Consider the following 23,379-nt stretch of genomic DNA (forward strand, 5'->3'; position numbering starts at 1 on the left):
CAAAACATCATGAGTTCTTCACAATAACCGAAAACCCCGAAGAAATTTTACTTCTCCAGCTCTAGAAATATGAGAAAATTCCGCCAAGACCGAAAAAGGAATGTGGGTATTCTCCTGACCTCCACCAAAATTATAAGGGATATTCCTGCGCCAAATTGACCTATCATGTCAGGCTATATCGATGGCGGGGTTGGAGATTCTTCTACTTGGTAGTATTGACTCATCGCTACTGCCACCATAAAAGTCCTCCGCAACGACCCGTGTGACGTTGGAATGTAGGATTTAGTGACAAGTCTCAGTACTGCGGACATGCCGTAAGATTGAACATATAAAGATCATGATGCATCCCCTAATCACGAGGATGTACACACCAGTATCTGTTATCATATCCTTTCTCTCCTTCAATATGATGCGAGTCTCTAATTTAGCTCGGCTTTTGTGCGCCTTCGTTGTTGCGGCTCATGTATATGCTGCTAATGTTCCACCCCCATTACAACGTGATCTTCCTACAGTTCGTCCCTCTCCAATTGTAGATCCTATCCCTATCACATGTACTACATCGACCGTTAGTATAAGATGTGGAAGTATGGATGTCGGTTTTCTATTCTCCCTTCGTCTTAATCCATATCACCCACTCACTCTTTAAACTCTAAAATACAATCGCCCTTCCCTTCTCTCGCAATGTCTAACATTCTCTAATAGGAAATTCTTGTCAAAGTGCCTGGGCCACAGCTTTCACCTCCTCTAACACCTACATCCAATCATTCTGTTCCTCATTTACCTCTCCCGGACGCAAAAACACCCTTATATTCGACAAGAAAGGACCCGCAAGCGCATGCATAAAAGGTCTTAGCAATACTGCCATCCAGTCCTCCATCTCATCAGTCTGTTCCTGTTATGCTGGCCCCGGAGTTCCCACCACCGCATTCATAACAATCTGTCCCACCTATCCACCCATTCAAACCCAAACCATCACAACCTCCATACCCACCACCACAACTATCATCCGAACCGCCGATGGAATCGTCAAGACAGTAACTACTACCATAACACTAGTCGCCGACCAAATACTATCCAATCGTCTTACTGCCACAACCACCACCACAACCACGCAATTCATAACGCGTCCAGATCTCTCCGCACCATGTACCACCACCACAAACATCCTCACCACAACTCTAGTAACAGCCATCTACGACTATCTCACTTACACAACCACTACAACTTACTAAGCAGGTCATTACCCCTGTGATCCCACTCCTTGGCAATCACTGCGCGCCACGACCACCACCGTATACCCACCCGACGGTGATCAAATCTCCGAACGCATCATCACCATAACCAGTAGCGTCACGGCGGATTTTCCATTCCTGCCTGCATCGTCCGCAATATGTGAACCAGCGACTACAACGGTGACTTTAGTCATCGATCCTATGCCCATCGAACATACGACGACTGAGACGATAACGGCTGGAGTTTGTACGGCTACGACGACTGCGACAGGTACTACTACCTGGGATGATAGTGGGTTTTGGCCCACACCTACTCTATCGAGTTTTCTCGCCGATTATAATTGATGATGGGGGGGTTCACTTGGAGGGATACTTTGGTGGCGTCGAGTGAGGCTACTAGCACAAGTATTCTGGTGAGTGAAGAGAAAGATTAAGTTGTGGGGCTAGAATGAGATATCTATTATGAGACTTTCACTAGCTCTCGAGGAAGACATGAGAAGTTGATAGGATCTACGATCATTTGTTTGATGAAATAAGAACAAGGAGGATATGTGTTTTGAACTACTTGTCATCTTTTGAAGTTTGTTTGACCAAACTGACTTGATACCTCCAATCGATTTTATTCACTCAGCTCGTATGAAATATTGTTCTCGTCTGAAAATCCACTTTAATGTGAAGGACAATGAATACTAAATTGAAAAAAAAATCAAAATTAAATACAAAAGAGAAGCAAAATCGCCGAATGCCAAACTCCAAGCTCCAACTCCAACTCCAAACGCCAAACGCCCAAAAGAACAAAAGAAAACAAAAAAATACAGGAGGAAAAAATGAAAGAAGTAAAAAATACTATACATCCATATCCACCCACTCATTCAACCATCCACCTCTCCCTCCACCCATCCCGCCACCACCTCCACCACCTCACTCACCCACTCAATCTCCTCTCCCCCCTCTCCCCCCCTCTCCTCCCTCTCCCTCCGCAACATAGTTGTTTGCCCGAAGGCGGAGAAACAGAATTAAAACATAAGCTCCGAAGAGCGCCAAAAAAGAGAAGAAAATAATCTTCTGTGCCCGAAGGCGCCACTGACGTTCCCGAAGGCCCATCTCTCGCTCCCGAAGGAGGAGTTCTCTTTCCCGGAACCCCGGGTCCAACCTCATCTCCCTCATTCGGAGATAATGATTCTGATCGTACGATTAGAAATTGGATATTCGGGGCTAGGTTTGCTATGGATTGCTTACAAACTCCATTTGCTCCAGTTGGAGCCCGGCAGCTCGCACCGTCTCCTCCTCCCGCAGTTGATATTCCTAAATGTACTGTTAGCTTTGGAACAATATAGGCACTTCAAACAATGAGATCATTCCAAACAACTAAGTGATCGGGGTAAATCAGATCAATGTAAATAATCACTTGATCATAGACCATCAGAGCAAATTGGACAATCAGACATGTTCATACTACCAGATAGATTGAACCAATAGAAAGACGGGGAGACAAGGGTGACTTACAAATAAAAGGAGATCCCTCTCCTCCTCTACGGAACGACCATCACCTTGGTTCGTCAAATGTATGTGGTGATGGTCGTTGGTGAGGGTCGGAGGAAGAGAGGGAATCTCCGCCGCGGCGGCCCGACGAACTTCGGAGCGAGGCTGGTATCTTCGACGATTCTATATAAGACAGCTGTCAGCGATGTGCAATGCTGAGTAAGACACCAATGTCTGACCCAGGGCCCAGCATCTCAAGAGAGTGTTCAAGATCGTCTCTGGGCCGGTGATACACGCACAGCTCAAAGGGTCGAACGGAAGCGGACTGGCCGGTGATACACGCACAGCACACGACCATAGTACTCGGCAAGCTCCTAACGCTCCGCCCGGGTGAAACTGCATCCCGAGCGTCCAACTATGCCTACTTTTTCAAGTAGGATTTCGCTTCTTTTTTGAACCACTGCTTCATACAAGGCAACTGCTCCCCGAAAAGTCTGAGGACAACTCCCCCATACCAAAGTAGGCTGGTTTGATGATCCCACTGATCTATAGGAGTCGTACATGCCCAAGTCATTCAAAGAGGAGGAATGGTAATACAACTCCCATTGGGGATATTACGCCATGTATATAGAGAAAGTGAAGGCTGGCAGACCAAGGGAGAGACATTATGAAAGGGTGTCTTACCTCTGATCCCGACATGATGGTTGTTCTTGTTGTTGTTGCTATTGGAGTTCTTTGATGGATGTCGTGGACTGTTCCGCGTATCAATTAGCAAAGTGGAATACCAAAGAGAGATATGGAGTGTTGGAAGGAGAGGATACGTACACTGTGAAAATCGAGATCGGGCCAAAGAGAAAAAGAGAAGAAAATCAGAAAAACTGATGAGAAGATGAGTACTTGTAGGTTTTGATTTTGCCGACTACTAGAAGGTTGTGAAAGCGTGAAGTACTTTAAAAGTATATATTTTTTTTTCGTTAGTTTCGTGCTATAAGTCGGGTACCCTACTTTCGGGCCACCCCTGTTTTGGGCCACTCTTTACCACTAAAAATCTCAAAAAATGGAATTTTTAACTTTCTTATTTATAGATAGAATTTATTGAAAATTTGTATATATATAATTCAGATTGTTTTAAATCTAATCTGAAAATTTTAAATTTTTAGGATTTTTCTGTATTGAGATCTAGAGCTTCAAAATATCGATTTTTTAATTTGTATAGGAATTACATATAAATTTAAAACTTTTATAAAATCTTTAATAACTTTTTAATAAAAATTATTAAAAATAAACTAAAAAGTTTTATTATAAGTTTATAATATATCTATTTTAAAAGATTTAGAAAAAAAAGAAAATTTCCTATAAATAGATATTTAAAAGAATACCTTCAAAATTACAGGAATTATTTATACTACTCTAAACTCATTATATACTATATCTCTATATCTATTAATTTTTTTTAATTTTTTTTTGAATTTCTATATAAATTTAAATTCAAAACTTTCAAAAAGATATATAGTTTTCTTTTAATAATTATTGTTAAAAAGTTATTAAAGATTTTATAAAAGTTTTAAATTTATATGTAATTCCTATACAAATTAAAAAATCGATATTTTGAAGCTCTAGATCTCAATACAGAAAAATCCTAAAAATCTAAAAATTTCAGAATAAACCTTAAATGGCTTAAATTATATATATTTAAATTTTTATTAAATTAGATTATATATTGATAGAGATATTAATAGGCCAAAAAAGCGATTTTTGGTGTAAAAGAGTGGCCCAAAACAGGGGTGGCCCGAAAGTAGGGTGGTCGACTTAAAGCCTATTGGAATCATTTTATCCAGGTAACTGAAGTATTATCACGAATCCTCCTTCCCAACGATTGGCGATCTATATGTAACCTTATATACACCCATAATTCCTGCCGAAAGGAACTATGTATCTAGAAACTGATTTTAGAAAGGTTGAAACATTTGGAGCCGTTAAGTGTAATTGCCTGGCTTCGAAATGGACTGGTTCCTTCCAATGATTTTCAAAAGCTAACTAAGATGACGCTAAGAAAGACTAGTACATCACACTAAAAAGTGACAGCAGCAGCCAGACGCGACTAACAAAAATACTAAACGCGTCACGTAAACATCAAATTCGGAAGGCGCTTACCGTGACAGCAAATTATAATGAGGAAAGATGATAGTAATAGTAATTAAGAGCTCATCTAATCGGATACTGCGATAAGAGAAGCTCACCACGAAACTGAAACTGAACGTGCCAAAAAGAGAAAGTACTCAGGACTATTCTCCATTACAAAAGTGACATAGTTTTGCACCGTGAGAGTAATAATATACCTCACGTATAAAGCTGGAAAGAACGACCCGCGCATGGTACCTAGTGAATACCGCACAGAGTACTCTGCACCAAAGCAAACCATAGTTACTTATTAGGTATACAACCTTCCAGTCACGTTGAGTATGTATCCCGAATTGATGAACGAAACAGAGGTCAAACAGAGCCAACAGACCTAAAGATCTGAGGATGAGCGTTATACTACTTTCAATTGATCGATAGGGTTTGCACATGAATTTACTCAGCTTCAAAAGCATCCAATGCGTTCTCAAAGTGAATCAACATTAGCCTGCACCTACAGCAAATAAGTGGTAAATATAGCAGATCCACTATCGTTCATCAGAGATTTACTTGAGGCTTATCTTGAATTACTATTCTTCAAGACCGCTTTGTATTTTGAAATATTGTGTATGGTTGATAAAGGGTGCGCAAAGCATGCAATTGGAATAAGACTTTATCCTAATGCACTGTACTCAAAGACCATCGGTATCTACATCATCACAAAAGAAACCAATACCACCTGCACATTCAAGCATCGCACTACTCTCAAAACTTCACAAAGTCAGAACATCAACTGCATTATTCGTGCAACTAGTTTCTAACAAACTGCAGCTCGCAATATATCTTACACTTCGACTTTATATCGATTCCCTATCACCCTTCTAGCAAAACGCCCAAAAGTAAATTGGTATTCCCACCCATCCATTGATGCACGTAAGCTCTCCCATGCAATCCCACCTTTTCATGCGCCGTTTATGACCCAGTTATTCATGAATTTACTTGTCCATGGTCTGTCCCGCTATATAATTTATGCAAACCGTAATCGTACATGCTGAATTAATAGCTCAAAAGAAAGTTTGAATAGAAATTTGGGGGCCTCTAATCCTCAATAAGTTGGCCTAATATCAAGCTTTGAATCATGACCTCATCATTGACAACCCTGATGCGTTTAGGCAATGCTGGTGAAGCATCCTCTTCCTGTATCGAAGCTCGCTTTCGTTTTCGGCCACCAGCTGAAGTGCTTGCTGGGGTATTTTCGAACACGGCTGCCTCCACATCTTGCTTTCCATCCACATAAAGCCAATCGTAGCTGGCGTGTTTGCTCTCTGCATCGAGAAGCATTTCTCTCGCTTGCTTGAGATCTTGTGCCTGGCCAAGGCGGGTTGGGCCAAGAGCACGAGTCAGAAATGTGTAGGGTTTCCGCTTCTCGCCAGCTTTACCCTTTCCAGTAACGATCAGAATGGATTTCCCATCGAGCAATTTTGATCTCTGAGTGAAAGTATCATTGAGATTCGCATTGGAAGCAGAATATGGGCGTAAATATCGACTTTTCACAGCTCCACCTAAGAATGAGGAGGTCCCAGCCGAGAGAAGATATGGTAGCCAATCGATAATAGCACATTTTTCAACACAATGAGAAATCCACCGCCCTGAGATACATGGGAGCCCAAGTGCCAACGCTTGCATATACTTGGCCTTTCTCGAATGCTCATCCGCAATCAGTGCGACGAAACCAACGTTTACCTCCGAAGAAGCAATTTCAAGCTCCGTCTCTCCAGTCTCGCTATTTCCGGTACGGAATTTTGAGGGGGGAATCGTTGGTGTAAACAAGTTTTCGAATCCGTCGTCTAATATTCGACCACCGTGTTGTTTGATTAGACGGATCGCAACTTGTTTATCTTTATCTGCGTCCACGTATGAGACAGCGAAAGCCATTCCCTCGAATAGACTGTCCATTGATTTCTTACTATCCAACGAGGTTTTTGAAGGCGGTGTTGATAGTGCCAGTGGATCTTCACTTTCTGCCTGTGATGGTAGAATTGATTTTCGATTTGAGATAGGTGCTGGAATAGCATCTTCTTGCTCTTCCGGGCTCACAGAGCTTCGGGTATGGTGTCTTTTCGTAGCTGGCGAAGCAGTTCCCCCGATAGATTTTTTGAACTTAGTGGCAGCACTGCCTCTGGGTCGACCTCTTGCTCGACCTCTTGTACTCGTGTTAGAATTAGAAACGGATGGAGATACCAAATCTGACTCAGCAGTGGATGAAAGAGGATTCAAAGTTGTAGACGACACACTCGAAAGCCTAGTATTTCTAGCCACTCTTGGTTGTTGCTGTGTGATAGGCGGCTCTCCGAATTGGCCCTTCGATAATCGAGTAGATGTACGTGGCGTTCTTTGATGTAAGCTTCCTTGCCCTCTTTCTGTGGGTGGAAGATGTGCCGCCTCAGTCGGGGCTGTTTCGGTAGGCTTCGCATCATGTTCAGTCGAGGCCAATGGAGAAGAAACATCTCCCGGAGCAACCTTAGAATCATCTGCTGAGATGTTCAAGTGAGAAGGCTCAGTCGACAGCTCTCTTCCAGGTGAGTTGGACTCAACTTTCTCTGCTTCGGAGACCTCTCGAAAGATAGGAGTCGGAGGTTCTATTGTACTGGGAGCCGATGAAAGTCCCGACGAGGCTGTGCCAGCAGAGCCGTTAGGGATTATGTCGAAACGACTAGGCGTAGTAGCAAGTGGTGGATCAAAATGAGATTGGTGTTTCGGAGTATGATGAGTAGACACACCAATAACCTCGTTGAACTCATCGTCCATGTTAAATCCTGGCAAGTCATCTAACTCATCATTATTCGCTATGCTGAGAGAAATTTCTGCGATCTCAGTCATAGGAATTAATCTATCAGTAGCTGGACTAGTTTCCGGGACAGTGAAGGCGACACCATCCGAAGGTAGATTCTGTCTTTGGGTGACAAGTTCTTCAACAGCGTCGCTGACAGATGCTTCATTAGGTGATGCAGTCATATTCTGATCGGACGGGGCAGATACAGTGGGATTCTTTCCTTGGATTCCATCTGCATGATCGACGTTTTTGCTTTCCAAGGGCTGACTTGGAACCTGTCTCAGAGGCTGCTGTTGCTTTTCTGGTAGCCTTTGAGATGGGCTCGTTGATTCCAGGCCTGCTTTTTCAACATCAGAGCAGGCTGGCGCTCGATTTTGTGGTCCGGGCACTGGAGAACTGGTAACAAGGTTGCTTGACAAAGGAACACCTTGAGAATCAGCGATCATATCCTGCTGTGTTGGTTGAGTGTCTCGTGCATCACACTGGGCTATATAGTCCTCCTGCATACTTCGGCGTCGACCACTAGCCGGAACCTCCACAGCGATCGGAGTTGACTCGGAGGCCTGGGGAGTATGAGAAAATGTCACTTCTGAAGATTTGCGCTGATGACTAATTGACCTTTGGTGTGTAATAGCTGTGGCGGATATTGAAATGACTTCTGTTGCGGAATTGGGTCTATCAGATGAATTTGGTCTTTTCCTAATCAAGGCTGTCTGCTCGCGTAACTTCTTTTTCTCTCTCGCCGCCTTTTGAAACTTCTTGGGTAGTGCCTCAATATCAGAATCCGATTCCGAGCCAGAAGATACCTCACGTACGATTAAGTTATTCCTTCTTTCTTGGGACTCTTTCATGGATATATATATATCCTGAGGTTCGCGTACCAACGTTAATTTTCGAAGAGCGGAATTGAAGGATTGTATTTTATTTGACACTGGGACAGATTCGATTGGAATTTGTGTCTCGGTAGATGTTGAGCGTTCAAGAGATCGCTCGGATTGTTGGGTACTTGCGCTAGCGACCTCCGAGCGTCGTACGAGTGGTGAAGGTTCGACTTCTTGTGAGGATCGATATCCCTCATAACCATCAGGCGATGGCCTGGATGATGTAGGACTGCCACCACGTCGTCCAATTGATGATGGTTGTGTTGCGCCAAACAGCTCATGCTGCTTCATTACACTACCCTTTTCAGAAAATGGGTTGACCGACGGAGCCGGAGTCTGAGGGCCAAGAGGAGTGTCTTGCACAGGATCTTGAGTACTGTAAATAGCAGGCGGATCTTCTGACTGGAAATAACCTTCATCAGATACCGATGTTGGTTGAAATGTATCAAAGTTTATGTGCCCCGTGTCGTTCTCCTCATATGTACGTGCAGTCGACTCAGTATGTGTCGAATTGGGATCTCCATATATGCCATTTGATTGTGGACCTGGCAGATCATCCCGTTCGATTGGAATTCGTGGGCTCGAAGAAAATTCGGTATTTGTTCCAAGAAGAGCCTGGTCTCTTAACCTTTGCAACTCTAAGGCTTCGTAAAGAGACTCAGGATTCTCTTGAGTCAAAGATAAATTACTCTTTTGAGTATATTCCTCACCCTCCATGGTTCTCAACTGGGCACAAGGCAATGGAAGCAGGTTGCTGGTAATATTGGATGGCTTCAATTTTTTTCCATTGTCTCGCGTTACTGTTGGCAATACTGGTAGACCATCTCTCGTCCATTCGGCTTTGTGTACAGGATTTGGAGGTAATGGACTTTCTCCGTATGGTTGAGCATTAATATCGGATTCTCTGACCACCTTTATTTCATGAAAAACTTCCTGGGGTTGATGGTGGTGTTTTCTATTTACTGCATCATGACGGACATTGTTTGTCGCGTCGACATTACAACTATAATTGCTTGACGCGACGACGGGAAACGATATATCATTATCCGCGGCTGGTCTCTCCGGACTACTCTATTGGTGAAGACAAGATGTCAGTGCTGCCCTTGTAAGTTTTTGCCATGCTGTGATTTGTGGAATGGTGATTGTAAAGTGTGAAAGCGGAGATCAATCAAATCAGCACATATGTGGCTTACCGATATGATTTCTTCTTGCAGTTGCAGACACCTCTGCGTATCAAATTCTTCTACACCTTCACCATTTATAGCCGCAATGGCAGCCAAACTAACAGATTTAAACATCGTTTCATGCTGATATTCAAGATCAAAGTGGCCGGTCAATTTAAATCAATAATTGAGGTCGAAGTAAGTAAAATGTTATCTTCAGCTGTATGATGAAGAGTAGATGCTGTAAGATAAGATTATCCGTGGCGAAAGAAGTAAAACGCGTCGAGCTTTTAAGATTTTGGTGCGTCAACACGTGATCAATTAAATGTTTCCATTGACGCAGCTAATACCAAAAAAGAAGGCACTGACAGTACAAGAGAATCTGGATGAATCATAATGGTTGGAACAATGCAAGACAGCTACAGCACGTGAATCTTTTCATCATATTCAACTTCTGCACACTAACAAGTAGGAACTACATCTACATTGGATATCTGAGACAAAGTTTAGAAACTCCTGAATATCCCCTCGATCAGAAATCTCCAAGTTGTAGTTGGAGATACATCTTTCAACTTATCCAATTTCCAAACAAAAAGAGGATTACCCCGTGCTGGCACAGGCTGCTATAAAGTTCATCTATAAGTAGAGCAATCTTTGATGCTGACTCTATACTGCTTTTTAACGTCCACTAAATATCTATCATTATTGACCGAGAATCGAACGTTAGACAGTCTTCCTTAGCAGGCCCATTCCACATATATATGTGGTTTTCATATATCGAAAAGATTTGACAGCATCATCCAGTTGTCGACGAACTCCCTTTTGGCGGCTTGCTTTTGCATTGTGGTGTGATCAAGTGATCTATTCGTGTGTGAGACATCCATCTTCCACTTCGCAAACTCAGTTTATTCTAAAGGCTGACATGTCACAAATACCTCCCGTTTGACTGGTGTCATGATAGCATGATTTGAAGCTCTGGATACAGCTCGATGTAAGAGGAGAAAACACTTATGGCGTGAAAGTATACAAATTTGACTCGAACTTTGGACGAAGGCTGATCAGACACAGCGATTATGGCGCAACGATACTACATTCACTTAACAATAAGTTATGTTGATTTTGGCAAGTGGATCGATGGTCCTCCATATCGAGTCGCACCACTGTGTCTTCTCGCCACCTTGTAGTCCTCCACCTTCCCCCTTCCACCTCTTTGTTCTTCCCTTCGTGCATCCACAATTCACCCTCACGTCTTCCTCCCTCCTTCCTCAACCCAACCATCAAAGCTCCGCCCTACCTTCTCACTTCTTGTTCTCTTATCCTCATGTCCAAACGGTATTGAGATTACTGAACTCATTGCGAAACGTCAACAGAAGCCGAGAGCCAGGACATGCCCATTTCTACTCCTATCAATGACGGCATGGAGTGTGGTACTAAGGGAATGTATGAGGCCAATAAAGATCGATACGGCCATAGCACTTGATCGGCCAATTATCCCGATGATGTGGAAGATGCTGCTGAGAATGAGGAGACCGCCCGTTATGCCATTCTTGTACGCTACCGGAAAAGCTTCGATTCTCGTAAGAAAATGGAATGGATAGTATCATCATTCAGAGTCCATTACTCAAGCAAGTTTTAAACAAAGTCATGAAGGATTATCCTTGTGTGACTACAAGTTTGCGGAGACTCGAAATCAAATTCCCTTTCAATCCATTCGTTCATCGCTAGATCCAACTGTTGCAGGCCATCGATAACGAGAAAAAGATACAAAAGCACAGGTTGTTCCTTTACAAAAGATTCTCGAGCCAGAACTCAAAGATGTGACCGAGGCTAGGATCGACTACATTGAAAACAAAGTTGTTACCTACGATCATTTCTGGACTATTTTTCAACTAGGTTGGATACTATACACGCAAATATGGGGTCGTGCTTCCACTATAAAGTTTGTTTATGGCTGTCCTATCGACGATGAGAAGAAGGGCCACTTCTATCGAGTTGACTGTCAAGTTGTGAATTGGGATGGTGAGAAATTTGGCTTTGAATTGGTTCACCACGAGATTCCAGAGTTTCTAGGCACGACTGAGATCGATACAATTCCGATTTTTCCACTCGAGTTTCATCCAGATCAAAAGAAGATCAAAGCTGAGCTTTACAAACGCGTAAAGCTATTTGAAAAAATATCTTGGTTATCACTACAGATATTTCAAGTCCTTTGCCGTTGGTGAAGATCCAGAATGTGGCTGCCCTATCAAAGTAACCGTTGATAGTCGCATCATTATGTAAGTATTTCTCTTTCATCTCCGCTAACAATCACTAATTAATACTATCGTCAGTGATACTCGTGCATATGGCAAATTCAATCCCAACAAAGTTTCGTCCCTCAAGGCTGTTGACCATAAGAGGGCTTCTGAAATTGTCGATCCAGAGTCAGACTATGAAAACGATGAGTACGGGCTGTACGAGGACGAAGTCGATGGCTCTCCTAGAAACTCAACTTTGAAGACTGATAAAGATTTTTCCTGTTCCACCATCAAACCTCTCCGCTCAGAACATCTCATCATTTTTTCACCTCTTCTCAAAGGATATGCGCTAAAAGAGAAACTTTAGTTCAAATTTCTGGTTGATGTTCCGACCGACATCGCCTGGAGCAACTCTGCATTTTAAAGTTTAGTTCTCTCTCCTTCACAAAAGGACGTGATTCACGCCATCGCAACTTCTCAGATTTCAACCCCTTCGAAGTTCGATGATGTCATTGGCGGCAAGGGTAAAGGCATCATCTTTTTGCTTTCAGGTGGCCCTGGGATTGGAAAACTTTGACTGCCGAATCTGTTGCCGAGCAAATGCGAGTCCCGCTCTACATGCTTTCGGCCGGAGACTTGGGAACAGAATGCAAAGACGCTGAGTCAACTTTGCGTTCAGTCCTTCAGATGGTCACCAGTCGGAATGCGGTCCTATTGTTGGACGAATGTGATGTTTTCTTAGAGACACAAAGTTCAAACTCCCTGGAGCGCAACAAGATTGTTTCGATCTTCTTATGAACACTTGAATATTATGAAGGAATTTAATTCATGACTACAAATCGTGTAAACAATATTGATTCTGCTTTCAGATCACGCGTTCACTTAAGCATGAATTACAAGGATTTGGACAAGAATGCTAGAGAGAAGATTTGGAGAAACTTTCTATGGCGTGGAGAGGATCAAGAACATCATCATCAAATCACTGATGTTGAGGTTGGCAAATTGGCCGATTCAAACATCAACGGAAGACAAACTAAAAATATTCTGAAGACGGCCAAATTGCTTGCTAGTCACAAGGGTGGGCTTCTCAAGTTTGAACACGTTCGAACCGTTATGAGTGTGGAGGGAAATTAGGCACGTATGCATATCCCTATGGACAGGCGCCAGCTTTTGATCACAGGAAGTGGATTGGACAAGTGTCTCGTCTCGTATTTAGCAAGTTGAAGATATTACTGAACAATACACGCGCGTTGATTTTTGAATTTCCGAGGAAGCTTCGTACCTTCAATGTCAAGATAATCCACAATTTCAAGTAAAATTCCACCAAGTTCTCAATATGTACAATTTTCAAAATAAATTTTGTATTCCAAACTACTCGAGTTATTCAATCAAATCCAAAAATTGAAGTTTCTGACCGCCCAATCTCCATCTTCCACCTCAACACAGCCATTCGTATTTATCTCCTCATTTTCCAAGCCATTAGCAACCCCATCTCGTATCGTTCACGTGAATCACGTGGCATATCGTATCGTAGCACCGCACGCTCTCAGCCTCAACGCGGATCCGTCTTGGCGGTAAGCGGGACATCAGACCATGACTTCATCGCTTAACCACACATCACGAACCTTACTGATCCGCCCGCATCACCTGAAGAACAGCTTCTCCACATCATGCCATCGCGAATGGATCGTCAAACTATTTATAACATTCTTAAATCTTTTTCGTGATTTTAAACTTTGGGCTGCTGGGGAATTTTCTACTAGTTGGTGGGTTTTACGAGACTTGTGGGTGGGGAGAGCTGAATTTAGGTGGTGATGCTCGTATCTCGGGTTCGGTGATTTTTATAGGTAGTTGTAATATGTTTAATGTTGGTGAGATATGGGGGAGCTTGGGGTCTCGGATAGCGGGTGCTGAGGGACGGGTACGAGCGATGATTTGAATCTGACAGCGCAACGATGGCGGGGTGGTGGGATTAAGCTTATGAGGTACCTAGTATGCTTAGTGGTATCTTGGAGATGGAGGAGCTGGATATACGAGAGTAAAGATGAGGTGACAGTCTGGGGAATTGGAGTATATAAGTTCTGGATAGTTCCTGAAGGTAAGAGTTTTTCTTCATCATCACCATTACAATTACTATCTCATACATTGAATCATCATTCCAAATTTTCAAACATATCCAAACAATCAAAATGCAATTCTCCACCCTCTTATCTCTAGGTCTCGCAGCTATCAGCGGAGTCGCAGCTGCGCCTGCCAGTTACTTCGATGTAGATATTACTCTCATCGGGGGTCCAGCAAGTTACAGTTTGACAGTTCCTGCGGATGGACAATTTCACGCTACGAGTACTTTCCCCTTCTCTCCCTCTCTCCCTCAACTCCCCCTCCTTCCTCTTTCATCTTTTTTTTTCCACCCTGAAGCCCCCCAAAATCTAACCTCACACACCCAGATAACCCCCTCTCCATCTCTCTCATCCGCTCCTCCAACTTCGACGTCTTTAATCTCTGTACCTTCTACCATGATAACGCGGTTGCGTTGGTGAATAATGGAGGGATTGTTAGTGTGGGGCCTCCGACCCCGATTACGGGGGTGAGTTGTCAGGTGACGGATGAGAGGTGTATTCCTAATTATGGTGAGTTTTTTTTTTCTTTTTTCTTTTTATTGGGAATTTGGGGTTGGATTTGAGAATGAAAATAAGGAGATATGTGATGTAGGGGAAGATAGAGAGGGAGAGAGAGATAAAAGGAGGCGAAGGGAAAATATGGTAAGAAAAACGCTAATCTCATAATAATAGGCGATTGCTACCGAAACGGACAATTTCTCGGATCATGCTGTGATGGATTTTGTGCCGCGAATAAGTGTAGACCTTTCTCTGGAGTTTAAACTTTTATTCTCATGATCGAGTGCACTATTAGGTGTTTTTAAGGGGGTTGGAGTGAGGAGTACTTGAGCGCAGACGTGGAATTTTTGAGTAGAATTGACGAAGTGTGGGGGGGCGAAGGTTGCGCATTCGTTTATTGTCTTTGAGTTGAATTGAGGGGTTTGCATGCAAGTTTCCGAATCATTAGTTCTACTGTTTGCGTCTAGTTTAATATGATAAACTTCTAGATAATCACTATTTTGTGAAGTTATTGTCTCGCCAGAGCATATCTAAAAGCTGATCGAGTCAAATCTTGTTCCTCATTGCGTCTTTTCCAATCACATGAGTTTCAATTTCACAACGAGATTTGAAAAAGGTGAGCAAGAGGAAGTGATTCATTTTTAGACCAAGGTTTAAATTTCCTGCATTTTCTGGAGTTTCCCCTATTTGGATTTCAGCAATTCATCAGTTCAGATTTTCAGCCAATAGCAGTGCAACCAACACGTTTTATTTTAAAACAATTTCCTAAATAGGACGAATATTCCAGTCTCTAGGCATGAGATTCAAACAATTCTACTCCTGATGATATTTCTCAAAAGAAAAAGTGTATATGGTACTCCTCACGAGGACTTTCCTTGCCTCAAATAATCTTGAAGTTCGGCAACCAAGAACCAATCAATCATCATTCCGCATCAGAAAATGCTATGTATGTGATCTTTTAAGCCCCGTGTAGAAGATGAAGGATTCGCCCGTCATGCCCCGCTAAGTACATGGGGAGCTCTGCCGAACGCTTCATGGATCTTATTGGCTGCAGGTGAAAGTAAGGGATGGTATAGTTACATCGCGTGAGGTAGGATGAGGGGTAAAGCACTCGAGTATCTTACTTTATAACCACTGCGATTTTGCTGAAATTCCCAATAAATATCACTCTTACTAAACCTCTTCAACACTCCTCATTTCTCAAAATGCAATTTCTCAAATGTCTAGTCCTTTCAACAGGACTGATATCTCGCGCTATCTCCTTGGAATCCTCAAGATGTCCTAACATATCTCCCGGTCCAGCATCCTCATATCAACTCGCAGAAATCCTCCCCATATCACCTCTCACAGATCCCATTGCTATAGAAACTATCCGTAACACATTATCTTTATATGCATTTGCCATTGATGGACGAAATGTAAGATAAAGATTAACAGAGCTACTTTCCCTACAACCTCTCAATATCCACTCCAAAATACCAAGTACTTATATCCTAACACCCAATTTCCCAACCCAGTGGCAAGCATTCTCACGGGTCTTCGCTCCAGACGCCCGAGCGAATTATTCAGCGCCGTTACCAGTTCTATATGGACTACAAAATATCACAGATGCGATTGCAGCCCAAATTAATCAATTCTCGGGGACGCATCATAGATACGGTACCCAGTATATAGCTATATGTTCGCCCACCTCAGCGATCTCCATAACGTATCTTGAAGCTAGTCATTTTTTCTTACCGCATACGTCGCCGGTTATAGAGGATGATAGTCAAACCCTTTTTGCGACGGGCAGGTATGAAGATACGTGGAAGAAGGCGAATGGACTCTGGAAGATTGTGAATCGAAATTTGGTCTTTATTGTGAGTTATGAAGGGAAGAATAGTCATGGTGAAGAGGGCGGTACTAATACTCTGAATAGGGACCGTTTATTCTGGATACTGCGTAGAAGTTTAGGATTGGTTTTCCAAATATTCTTGAGGTTGGTAGATTTGGAAGTATTGGAAACCAAGATCCTTGGACTTCCAGAAATATGGGTAGAATACGCTCTGGAGAACCACACAAAAGAGTAGCCGGAAAAGAAGTTTTCTATATCATTTCCTCATAATCGGTTTTGAAATCCATATTGCAATAGAAGAAATGACGATTCTGGATGTAAGGTCATGTGTTGGGTGAATATCTTTGCTTTAAGATACCAAGTATCTTCTCAATCATTTTTCGTGAATGATGATCATTTTTCAGATCTTGTTGTACAACGAATTTCCTCCATCTTCCCCTCATCCAATCCTCCATCACGCGAACTCATAATCCTCCAAATGCGTCCACTCCCCACTGACCTCATACCTCCACAAAGTAATCGCCTCGGCCATTCCCCCTATTCCCCCATTCCCGTCTCCATTCATCATCCACTCCCTCTTCATCTCTTCCAACGTTCTCTTTGCTTCCCCCTCTTCAACCTTATTCTGCACCGTAACATGCGGTCTTACTTTCCTGTCATCCTGTTCCGTCAATTGCACACCCTTTTCTCTGAACTCTCCAAGTAACTCTTCATGAATCTTCCGTAGTTTGAAAGATGCAATGTTAAGCGCGACACCTTTTTTTCCCAAGGGAAAAGGATCTTTGATACCCACTTTGAATTTTTGCTCTCGTGATGAGAGGGAAGAGAGTGTGGATTTTTAAACAGAATGTTGGGAAGAGGGAAGGGCATGGAAGAGAGTTACATGTGCAGAGAGGTAGTTTCGAGAAGATGGAAAATAGCGGGTCCGGAGGGCTGTGAGGAGTTTTTCGGAGGAGGCGTCGAGGCGGAGAGTCAGGATGAATGGTTGAGACATTTTTGAATGTGTGAAGGAGGAACGTGAAATTGATTGTTGTTTTGAGGTGGGTTGGAGGACCTGGCAGAGTGGAAGGATAATGAGGTCATGGATTTAGGAGTGGGAACTTTATTTAGCGTGAAGTTACATAATTAACCTTGAGGTTATATGGTGTTTGAAGCGTCGAGGTCGATTTAAATACTTTGATTATTTGATAGCATCGCAGACATCTTATATTTCTATCAAGACGCACGACTATTAAATTTGTATTGGAATAAATAATTTGCCCCAAGATCTGTTACCGATCCAATCATATCCTAGATACTTCCCCTCTCTATCACCTACCGTTGTCAACCCCAAATTTCAAGTTCCAAATCATTGAAATCAACAAGCCCAATCAAAACATTTCAGACATAAGACAAAATCCGATCCTATTCGATGTTACCGTCCCTCCTTCCCAAAATCTTTACTCTAAAATTCTTTTGCTTGACAAACCATCTGTTCTCACAAACTAACCCCCCATTTTTCTCCACATCCGGATCCAACTCAAAGTCAAATCTCCTCACCAATTGCGGTATCAGCTTGTTGATTTCCAAAAGACTAATATTCTTGCCAATACAAGTTCTCGATCCCATGCCAAAAGCGAAGAAGTACTTTTCTACTTCTCCACCTCGACCTTGCTTCTCAATTTCGAGCCATCTTTCGGGTCTCCATTGATCGGCGTCTAAACCCCAGACGGAGGTATTTTTATGAGCCACATATGCATTGATGCCTACTGTAGAGCCACCTGGTATGAATTGGTTTGCGATGGTAGTACCTTCGGCTGGCACGATTCGTTGTAGCCCGAGACCCACAGCAGGATGGACTCTCAATCCTTCTTTGAGAACTGCTTGTAGATACGGTAGTCCCTGGGCTTCTTTAAAGGTAATAGGATCTGATATTCTTCCCTCCTTTGCCGCAGTTTCGATCTCGTCTCGCAGCTTTTGAAAGGTATGTGGGTACTTCAACAAATGGTAAAGCACACTCGAAAGGGTAATGGCTGTTGTGTCACTTCCTGCAGCAATGTTGGACTGGCATGTGGTAGCCAAATCTCCTTTCGTAATCTTCCCAGGGTCTTTTTCAGAAGCCATCAGAATCCTCGTCACGAAATCTGCAGTGCCTTCTTCTTTCCTGTCGCCACTTTGTTCTTTCAACACCTTTGTTTTTTCTGCAATTCTATCCGCTGCGAACTTGACTATATATGCCATCCCGCCAGTTTTAGGCAATAATGGGAATATCCAAGCGTGAAGCCAGCTCCAAATTCCAACAAATGTAGAATACCATCCTCCATTATCAATTGCCTTGAACACACCATCCTTATCCTCTCCCTTATCCAAAAATCCAAAGCGTTGACCAAATGTAATCTCTCCAATAACATCAAACGCATAGCATTGCAACCAATGCTGCATATTAGCAAAATCTCCCGAAGTTGCCAATTCCACCAAGTTTCGTGAGAGTAACTCGGAACAGTTATTCACATGGCCTTCATATCCAACCATAGAACTCATACTATAGTAATTTGCGACCTTACGTCGTTGTACAGAGTGGTTATGTGAATCAAGTTCAGAGAAAATCGAAGCTGGATTGAGATTCGGAGGCTGCCATGCCGTATACCATGGCGCTTTTGGAAAACTGCCTCCACTAATAGAGTAGATGACTTTGGCAGCATTAACATCATCAATTGAGTATTCATGCGGTGCGATGCGGACAATAGGGCCATATCGAGTGTGTAATTGCTGGTTGGTACGTTCGAAATCGCCTTTGTATATTTCCCAACAATACCAAACTCGAGTAAAGCGTGCGAGGAACGGTCCTGGAATATGGCGGAGAGGGTCTATGATTGCAAAGAATACGGCACTCAGGACGTAAATAGATACTGAGATCGTAATGTGTGCCCATATTGGGAGAGAGATAATTTCTTGAAGCATGCTGTTTTGCGTTCCTCGAGAGAAGAGGAATTAGAAGAGCATGGATAGTGAGACGAGATGGCAAGATTTGGCAAGATATATGTACTCAAACACAACTACATGAACACACTTCGGATAAGTTTCGGCTTGCAATGCATGATTAACGCATATATACGACGGAGTTTTTGAGCGTTACTTCAAAATGCGGGGAATATGAGAATAAGTGCGGTTCAATGCGAGGAGCTCGGTGTTGCGGACATATAAAAAGTGCGACTACACAAAGGGCGCGGAGATTTTCCAACTTATAGGGGCTTTACAGTTCAGCACCGTGTAATATCGACTAAATGGAGTGAAACAAGAGAGTTCAAAATTCAAGTATAGTATATGCCCATCATCATCATCATTACCAATATGGAAGACTTAAAATTTCCTTGCAGGATGACTACGCCTCGGTAGTGGATCAATATACAATCTGAATCCATAGCATTGATGATTCTACATCCCTTCCACGCCTACAAGAACGACTCCTTTATCGGGTAATTAATGTTTACCGAGTGGTCGAGCTGCGCAATGAGCCTGGTCTGGAAGACTGGCGGCGAATGCACACTGAATATATCGAAATTCCAGTTATCTAAGTGATTAGATGTTAATTAGATCCTAGCTACTCCGTTGAACACTCAACATGCACTGGAAATTGAAATCAAACTTACGTAAAAGTAACCAGCAACTGTTGATCATTCCACACAATTTTATATCTTGAAAGTCGACTCGAAATAGTGAAACCAAGGATCATGGGTTAATTCACGATATAAAAGTCAAAGAATAATTAAGTGATTTCCATTTGAGTGATAGATTGAAGAATGTTTTGATTGTTAGATTGGCTGAGATAAGGGGGAATTACCTCAGTCGAAATTTTGAGCGTTATAAACCTGTTTGAAACAAAATGCAGCACCTCTATGATAATACATCATAGATGCCTCCTGCTAATGGGAGTGCTTCCTCTGGGGGCCTCCCCGCCTCCAACAAAGCTTTGTTTTTGACGCTTTGCCATCCACTCACTATCCTGTCTCCTCTGGGCTCTCAACCTATCATTTTCATGTAATTCGTCGATTTCTCGTTGGCCTATTGGTTTCTCAAAATCGTATAGTGGTTCGAGGGTTGCGTATTTCTGCTGCAAAACATATCGTTTTATCCACCATCTATTTGATTCAGTCAATGATGCTATTTACTGTCGAGAGAAGAGAATGCAACTCACGGTAGAGCTTTAGTAAGCTGGTAATGCATGTGCGTGCGCGTGGGAACAGCAAACACAAAATTCAGTTCTTCGAGTGTACGTTGCTTGGTTTCCGGTACCCACAAAAATATCATGCATAATGAAATGAGATTTAATCCGGCGTAAAAACCGAAAGTTCCCTATATGAAAAATTAGCAACCATATCAATAGAGGTTCTGTCTGATTCAGATGAATGCATATCTTACGGCAACAGTAAAGACATCAAGCATTCTAGGCAAAGTAATGCTTAATACAGCGGCCCAAAAGAAGTTGGTAGCAACAGCCCAACCCATTCCAACTTCACGATGCGATAGCGGAAATACCTCAGCAGAGTATGTAAATGGAACTGGACCAGCTCCAGGGCTGTAGAAAGCAGCGTAAACATATATGAACAGCGCCATAATGCTTAGATGTGCTCGACTCAAATCCGGTATCAATGAACAAAGCGCCACAGCAAGTATACTCCAAGCCATGTTAGGAATCGTAAATAATAACAATGTTCGTCTGCCGTAAGTATCAATTGTCCATATAGCCGGCCATGCAAAGATAAAGTTAACTAGACCAAACCCCCATGAAGCTAAAAGTGCATTGATCCTGCCGGCACCAGCTTTTTGAAAGACAGTCGATGAATAAAACGCAATGACGTTGATTCCACACATTTGTTGAGCCAGCATGACTGTAAAGCTAGCCAGCGTCGCTCTTCTTAACCGAGGCACTGTGAACAACTGTGTAAACCGTGTCAAGTAAGTATGGTTTCCAACAATCTCTGCCTCCAGCTCAAGCTGGGAGTGGATATAGTAAAGATCTCGCGCAGCTTGTAGGGGATTGTTCCGAAGCTTCAACAAAGACTGATATGCTTCTGGATATCGCCCCTTCTTCATATACCAGCGGGGACTTTCTGGGCAATAGAAGATAAGGATACAAAGAGGTACAGCGGGTATGAATGCAGAGCCGAGTTGAAGACGCCAGGCTATTCGAGGAACGTTCGCGACTATCAAATTTGCGCAAAAGCCGAGAAAAATCCCGAAAGCATTCCATACTTGCCAGGACATAACGAGCGCACCTCTAATGGCTAATCAAAAATTAGCTTTGAGGTTATGATATTGAGTTGAGGGAAGAAAAGAGCGAACGCACCTGCAGGTGAGTTTTCCGCCGCATATACAGGAACTGTCGAAGCTTTCGCACCCATCCCAAGTCCTAGTATAAGACGGCAAATAAAAAGCTCTTGCCATGTTGTCGTGAATGCACTACCGATCACACTCCACAGGCAGAAGTTTCCGGCGACAAATATGGTTCCCCGGCGTCCGAAATGATTATTCAGAGGATCAGAAATCCAACAACCTACAACTGCGCTGCTGATATATGGGGCGGCATTACAGAGTCCAACCAGCATTGTATCTCGGGTAGATTTTCCTCCAATGTCGAAGAGGTCCGGGAACGATAAGTTTGCACCGTTCGAACCTGCATTTGTTTATCAATTAATAACCATTTCACGACAACTAGATGTGTTTAGATCACAGCAACAATCACTCTGAGCCCACTAGGACAGTGCGGTGACACATTCGAAGTTCTTCCAATTTGAATTGTTGTTAGGTTTGCATTCGGCTCAACTTCGATTATCCGAAACCACCTTGATTTTTTTTTTTTTCAATCCCTATATTCAGCGCGAGCATGAAAAATTCTGGTTAACCCACCTGTTTGGTCCCATCCTTGAACGGCAGCTCTGTTGTGACGAAAGTCAGAGAGCTAAACAAGTAAAGTACAAGTAAAGTGCTGAGGCGGGGTAGAGACATACCCAATGGAACATGTAATGATAGTGATATACAACGCCCATGGCTGTTTCCATCTATGAAGGATTTCATCCCTCAAACATTCAATCTCTTCTTCATTTAGAGCATTTTCACCTCTAATATCTTCGTAATTGGTTGGATCTTGTGCCACCAACGCCCCTTTGACCAATATTGGAAGGACACTGAGCAATTGATGCTTAGTTGCGAATGCTTTGACTTGATCGTATAGCAACGTTGTTGGAATTCCAGATAACGGATTTTGAATCCTGTTTTAGAGGGTTAGCAAGTTAAAAGTACTGGGGGGATTCGAGGCAATTCTCACTTAGCATCCAAGTTGCTGTTCAGGTTGATATGGTGCTGATTCGCTTCGATTTCGACGGTATAACCACCTAAGTTATTACCAGTAGCCTGCCATCGTGTCCTTGGACTTTCATCAGTGAACATTAAATATGAAACTCGCCTCAACGAGTGTCAAATGCAACATACCATTCCGGATGAACAAAATTAACATGTTCTTCAAGGTACTTTGGTTCTGGCATTGTACACACCTTTTGTCTAATATCCTGAAACGAGGGATACAATGACAATGTATGAAAAGCGGGGAAAGAGTCACATATATAACACCAGTAATGCAGCCTCTGATCGTTTCTATACTGCCTAAGCGAAACGATGGCTGCCCTAGTATGTAAAATACTTACTCAATCCTGGTTTGACAAATTCATCATCATCAATGTGCGTGAACGTAAGACACGAAAAGGCTGCACTTGAATCCTGAATGGCACAGTTTGTGTAGTCTGACATTATATATACAACATATGGCTTCCAGAAGTTGAGGCTGACAAGTCACTAGACTAGGCCAATTGCCTCCAAGGCCGCGGGTGAACAATTAATTTGCTTGTTTAATAATCTTACTTCCAATGAAAATCAAGAGCGACAAGCCCATCCTGCAAGGGGAAGTAACAATGTGAAAAGGGAAAAACCACAAACTTCGAAATGGCT

At 42.8% G+C, this 23,379-nt stretch overlaps 10 protein-coding genes across 10 annotated transcripts; 5 read left to right on the forward strand and 5 right to left on the reverse strand.

Moving 5' to 3' along the window:
- Positions 1 to 406: 406 nt before the first annotated feature.
- On the forward strand, positions 407 to 1,232 carry EAF01_008143 (uncharacterized protein; the record flags this gene model as incomplete). The annotated part of the gene is made up of 2 exons (XM_038916399.1): positions 407 to 584; positions 703 to 1,232. 2 exons carry the CDS (start codon positions 407 to 409, stop codon positions 1,230 to 1,232), a joined length of 708 nt encoding a protein of 235 aa, XP_038767761.1.
- A 933-nt stretch (positions 1,233 to 2,165) lies between these two features.
- Positions 2,166 to 3,630, reverse strand: EAF01_008144 (uncharacterized protein; the record flags this gene model as incomplete). The annotated part of the gene is made up of 6 exons (XM_038916400.1): positions 3,540 to 3,630; positions 3,399 to 3,466; positions 2,943 to 3,129; positions 2,739 to 2,897; positions 2,472 to 2,537; positions 2,166 to 2,414 (listed from the first exon to the last, which is right to left on the reverse strand). Exons 3-6 carry the CDS (start codon positions 3,114 to 3,116, stop codon positions 2,166 to 2,168), a joined length of 648 nt encoding a protein of 215 aa, XP_038767762.1. The 5' UTR covers positions 3,117 to 3,129; positions 3,399 to 3,466; positions 3,540 to 3,630.
- Positions 3,631 to 5,930: 2,300 nt separating this feature from the next.
- On the reverse strand, positions 5,931 to 9,844 carry EAF01_008145 (uncharacterized protein; the record flags this gene model as incomplete). The annotated part of the gene is made up of 2 exons (XM_038916401.1): positions 5,931 to 9,617; positions 9,740 to 9,844. The coding sequence occupies 2 exons, from the start codon at positions 9,842 to 9,844 to the stop codon at positions 5,931 to 5,933; spliced, it is 3,792 nt and encodes a 1,263-aa protein (XP_038767763.1).
- A 1,403-nt stretch (positions 9,845 to 11,247) lies between these two features.
- EAF01_008146 (uncharacterized protein) lies at positions 11,248 to 12,313 on the forward strand (the record flags this gene model as incomplete). Its single annotated transcript, XM_038916402.1, has 4 exons — positions 11,248 to 11,286; positions 11,485 to 11,865; positions 11,915 to 11,985; positions 12,040 to 12,313. 4 exons carry the CDS (start codon positions 11,248 to 11,250, stop codon positions 12,311 to 12,313), a joined length of 765 nt encoding a protein of 254 aa, XP_038767764.1.
- Positions 12,314 to 12,774: 461 nt separating this feature from the next.
- EAF01_008147 (uncharacterized protein) lies at positions 12,775 to 13,080 on the forward strand (the record flags this gene model as incomplete). The annotated part of the gene is made up of 1 exon (XM_038916403.1): positions 12,775 to 13,080. One exon carries the CDS (start codon positions 12,775 to 12,777, stop codon positions 13,078 to 13,080), a length of 306 nt encoding a protein of 101 aa, XP_038767765.1.
- Positions 13,081 to 14,135: 1,055 nt separating this feature from the next.
- Positions 14,136 to 14,827, forward strand: EAF01_008148 (uncharacterized protein; the record flags this gene model as incomplete). Its single annotated transcript, XM_038916404.1, has 3 exons — positions 14,136 to 14,289; positions 14,394 to 14,576; positions 14,739 to 14,827. The coding sequence occupies 3 exons, from the start codon at positions 14,136 to 14,138 to the stop codon at positions 14,825 to 14,827; spliced, it is 426 nt and encodes a 141-aa protein (XP_038767766.1).
- A 942-nt stretch (positions 14,828 to 15,769) lies between these two features.
- EAF01_008149 (uncharacterized protein) lies at positions 15,770 to 16,509 on the forward strand (the record flags this gene model as incomplete). The annotated part of the gene is made up of 3 exons (XM_038916405.1): positions 15,770 to 15,982; positions 16,082 to 16,423; positions 16,483 to 16,509. The coding sequence occupies 3 exons, from the start codon at positions 15,770 to 15,772 to the stop codon at positions 16,507 to 16,509; spliced, it is 582 nt and encodes a 193-aa protein (XP_038767767.1).
- A 343-nt stretch (positions 16,510 to 16,852) lies between these two features.
- Positions 16,853 to 17,392, reverse strand: EAF01_008150 (uncharacterized protein; the record flags this gene model as incomplete). The annotated part of the gene is made up of 2 exons (XM_038916406.1): positions 16,853 to 17,203; positions 17,282 to 17,392. 2 exons carry the CDS (start codon positions 17,390 to 17,392, stop codon positions 16,853 to 16,855), a joined length of 462 nt encoding a protein of 153 aa, XP_038767768.1.
- A 410-nt stretch (positions 17,393 to 17,802) lies between these two features.
- EAF01_008151 (uncharacterized protein) lies at positions 17,803 to 19,338 on the reverse strand (the record flags this gene model as incomplete). Its single annotated transcript, XM_038916407.1, has 1 exon — positions 17,803 to 19,338. The coding sequence occupies one exon, from the start codon at positions 19,336 to 19,338 to the stop codon at positions 17,803 to 17,805; it is 1,536 nt and encodes a 511-aa protein (XP_038767769.1).
- A 946-nt stretch (positions 19,339 to 20,284) lies between these two features.
- On the reverse strand, positions 20,285 to 22,919 carry EAF01_008152 (uncharacterized protein; the record flags this gene model as incomplete). The annotated part of the gene is made up of 8 exons (XM_038916408.1): positions 20,285 to 20,516; positions 20,573 to 20,730; positions 20,797 to 21,662; positions 21,725 to 22,051; positions 22,285 to 22,313; positions 22,386 to 22,646; positions 22,703 to 22,801; positions 22,867 to 22,919. 8 exons carry the CDS (start codon positions 22,917 to 22,919, stop codon positions 20,285 to 20,287), a joined length of 2,025 nt encoding a protein of 674 aa, XP_038767770.1.
- Positions 22,920 to 23,379: the final 460 nt, after the last annotated feature.

This window comes from Botrytis porri, assembly GCF_014898465.1.
Source record: "Botrytis porri strain MUCL 3234 chromosome Unknown BPOR_011, whole genome shotgun sequence".
Taxonomy (NCBI): Eukaryota; Fungi; Ascomycota; class Leotiomycetes; order Helotiales; family Sclerotiniaceae; genus Botrytis; species Botrytis porri.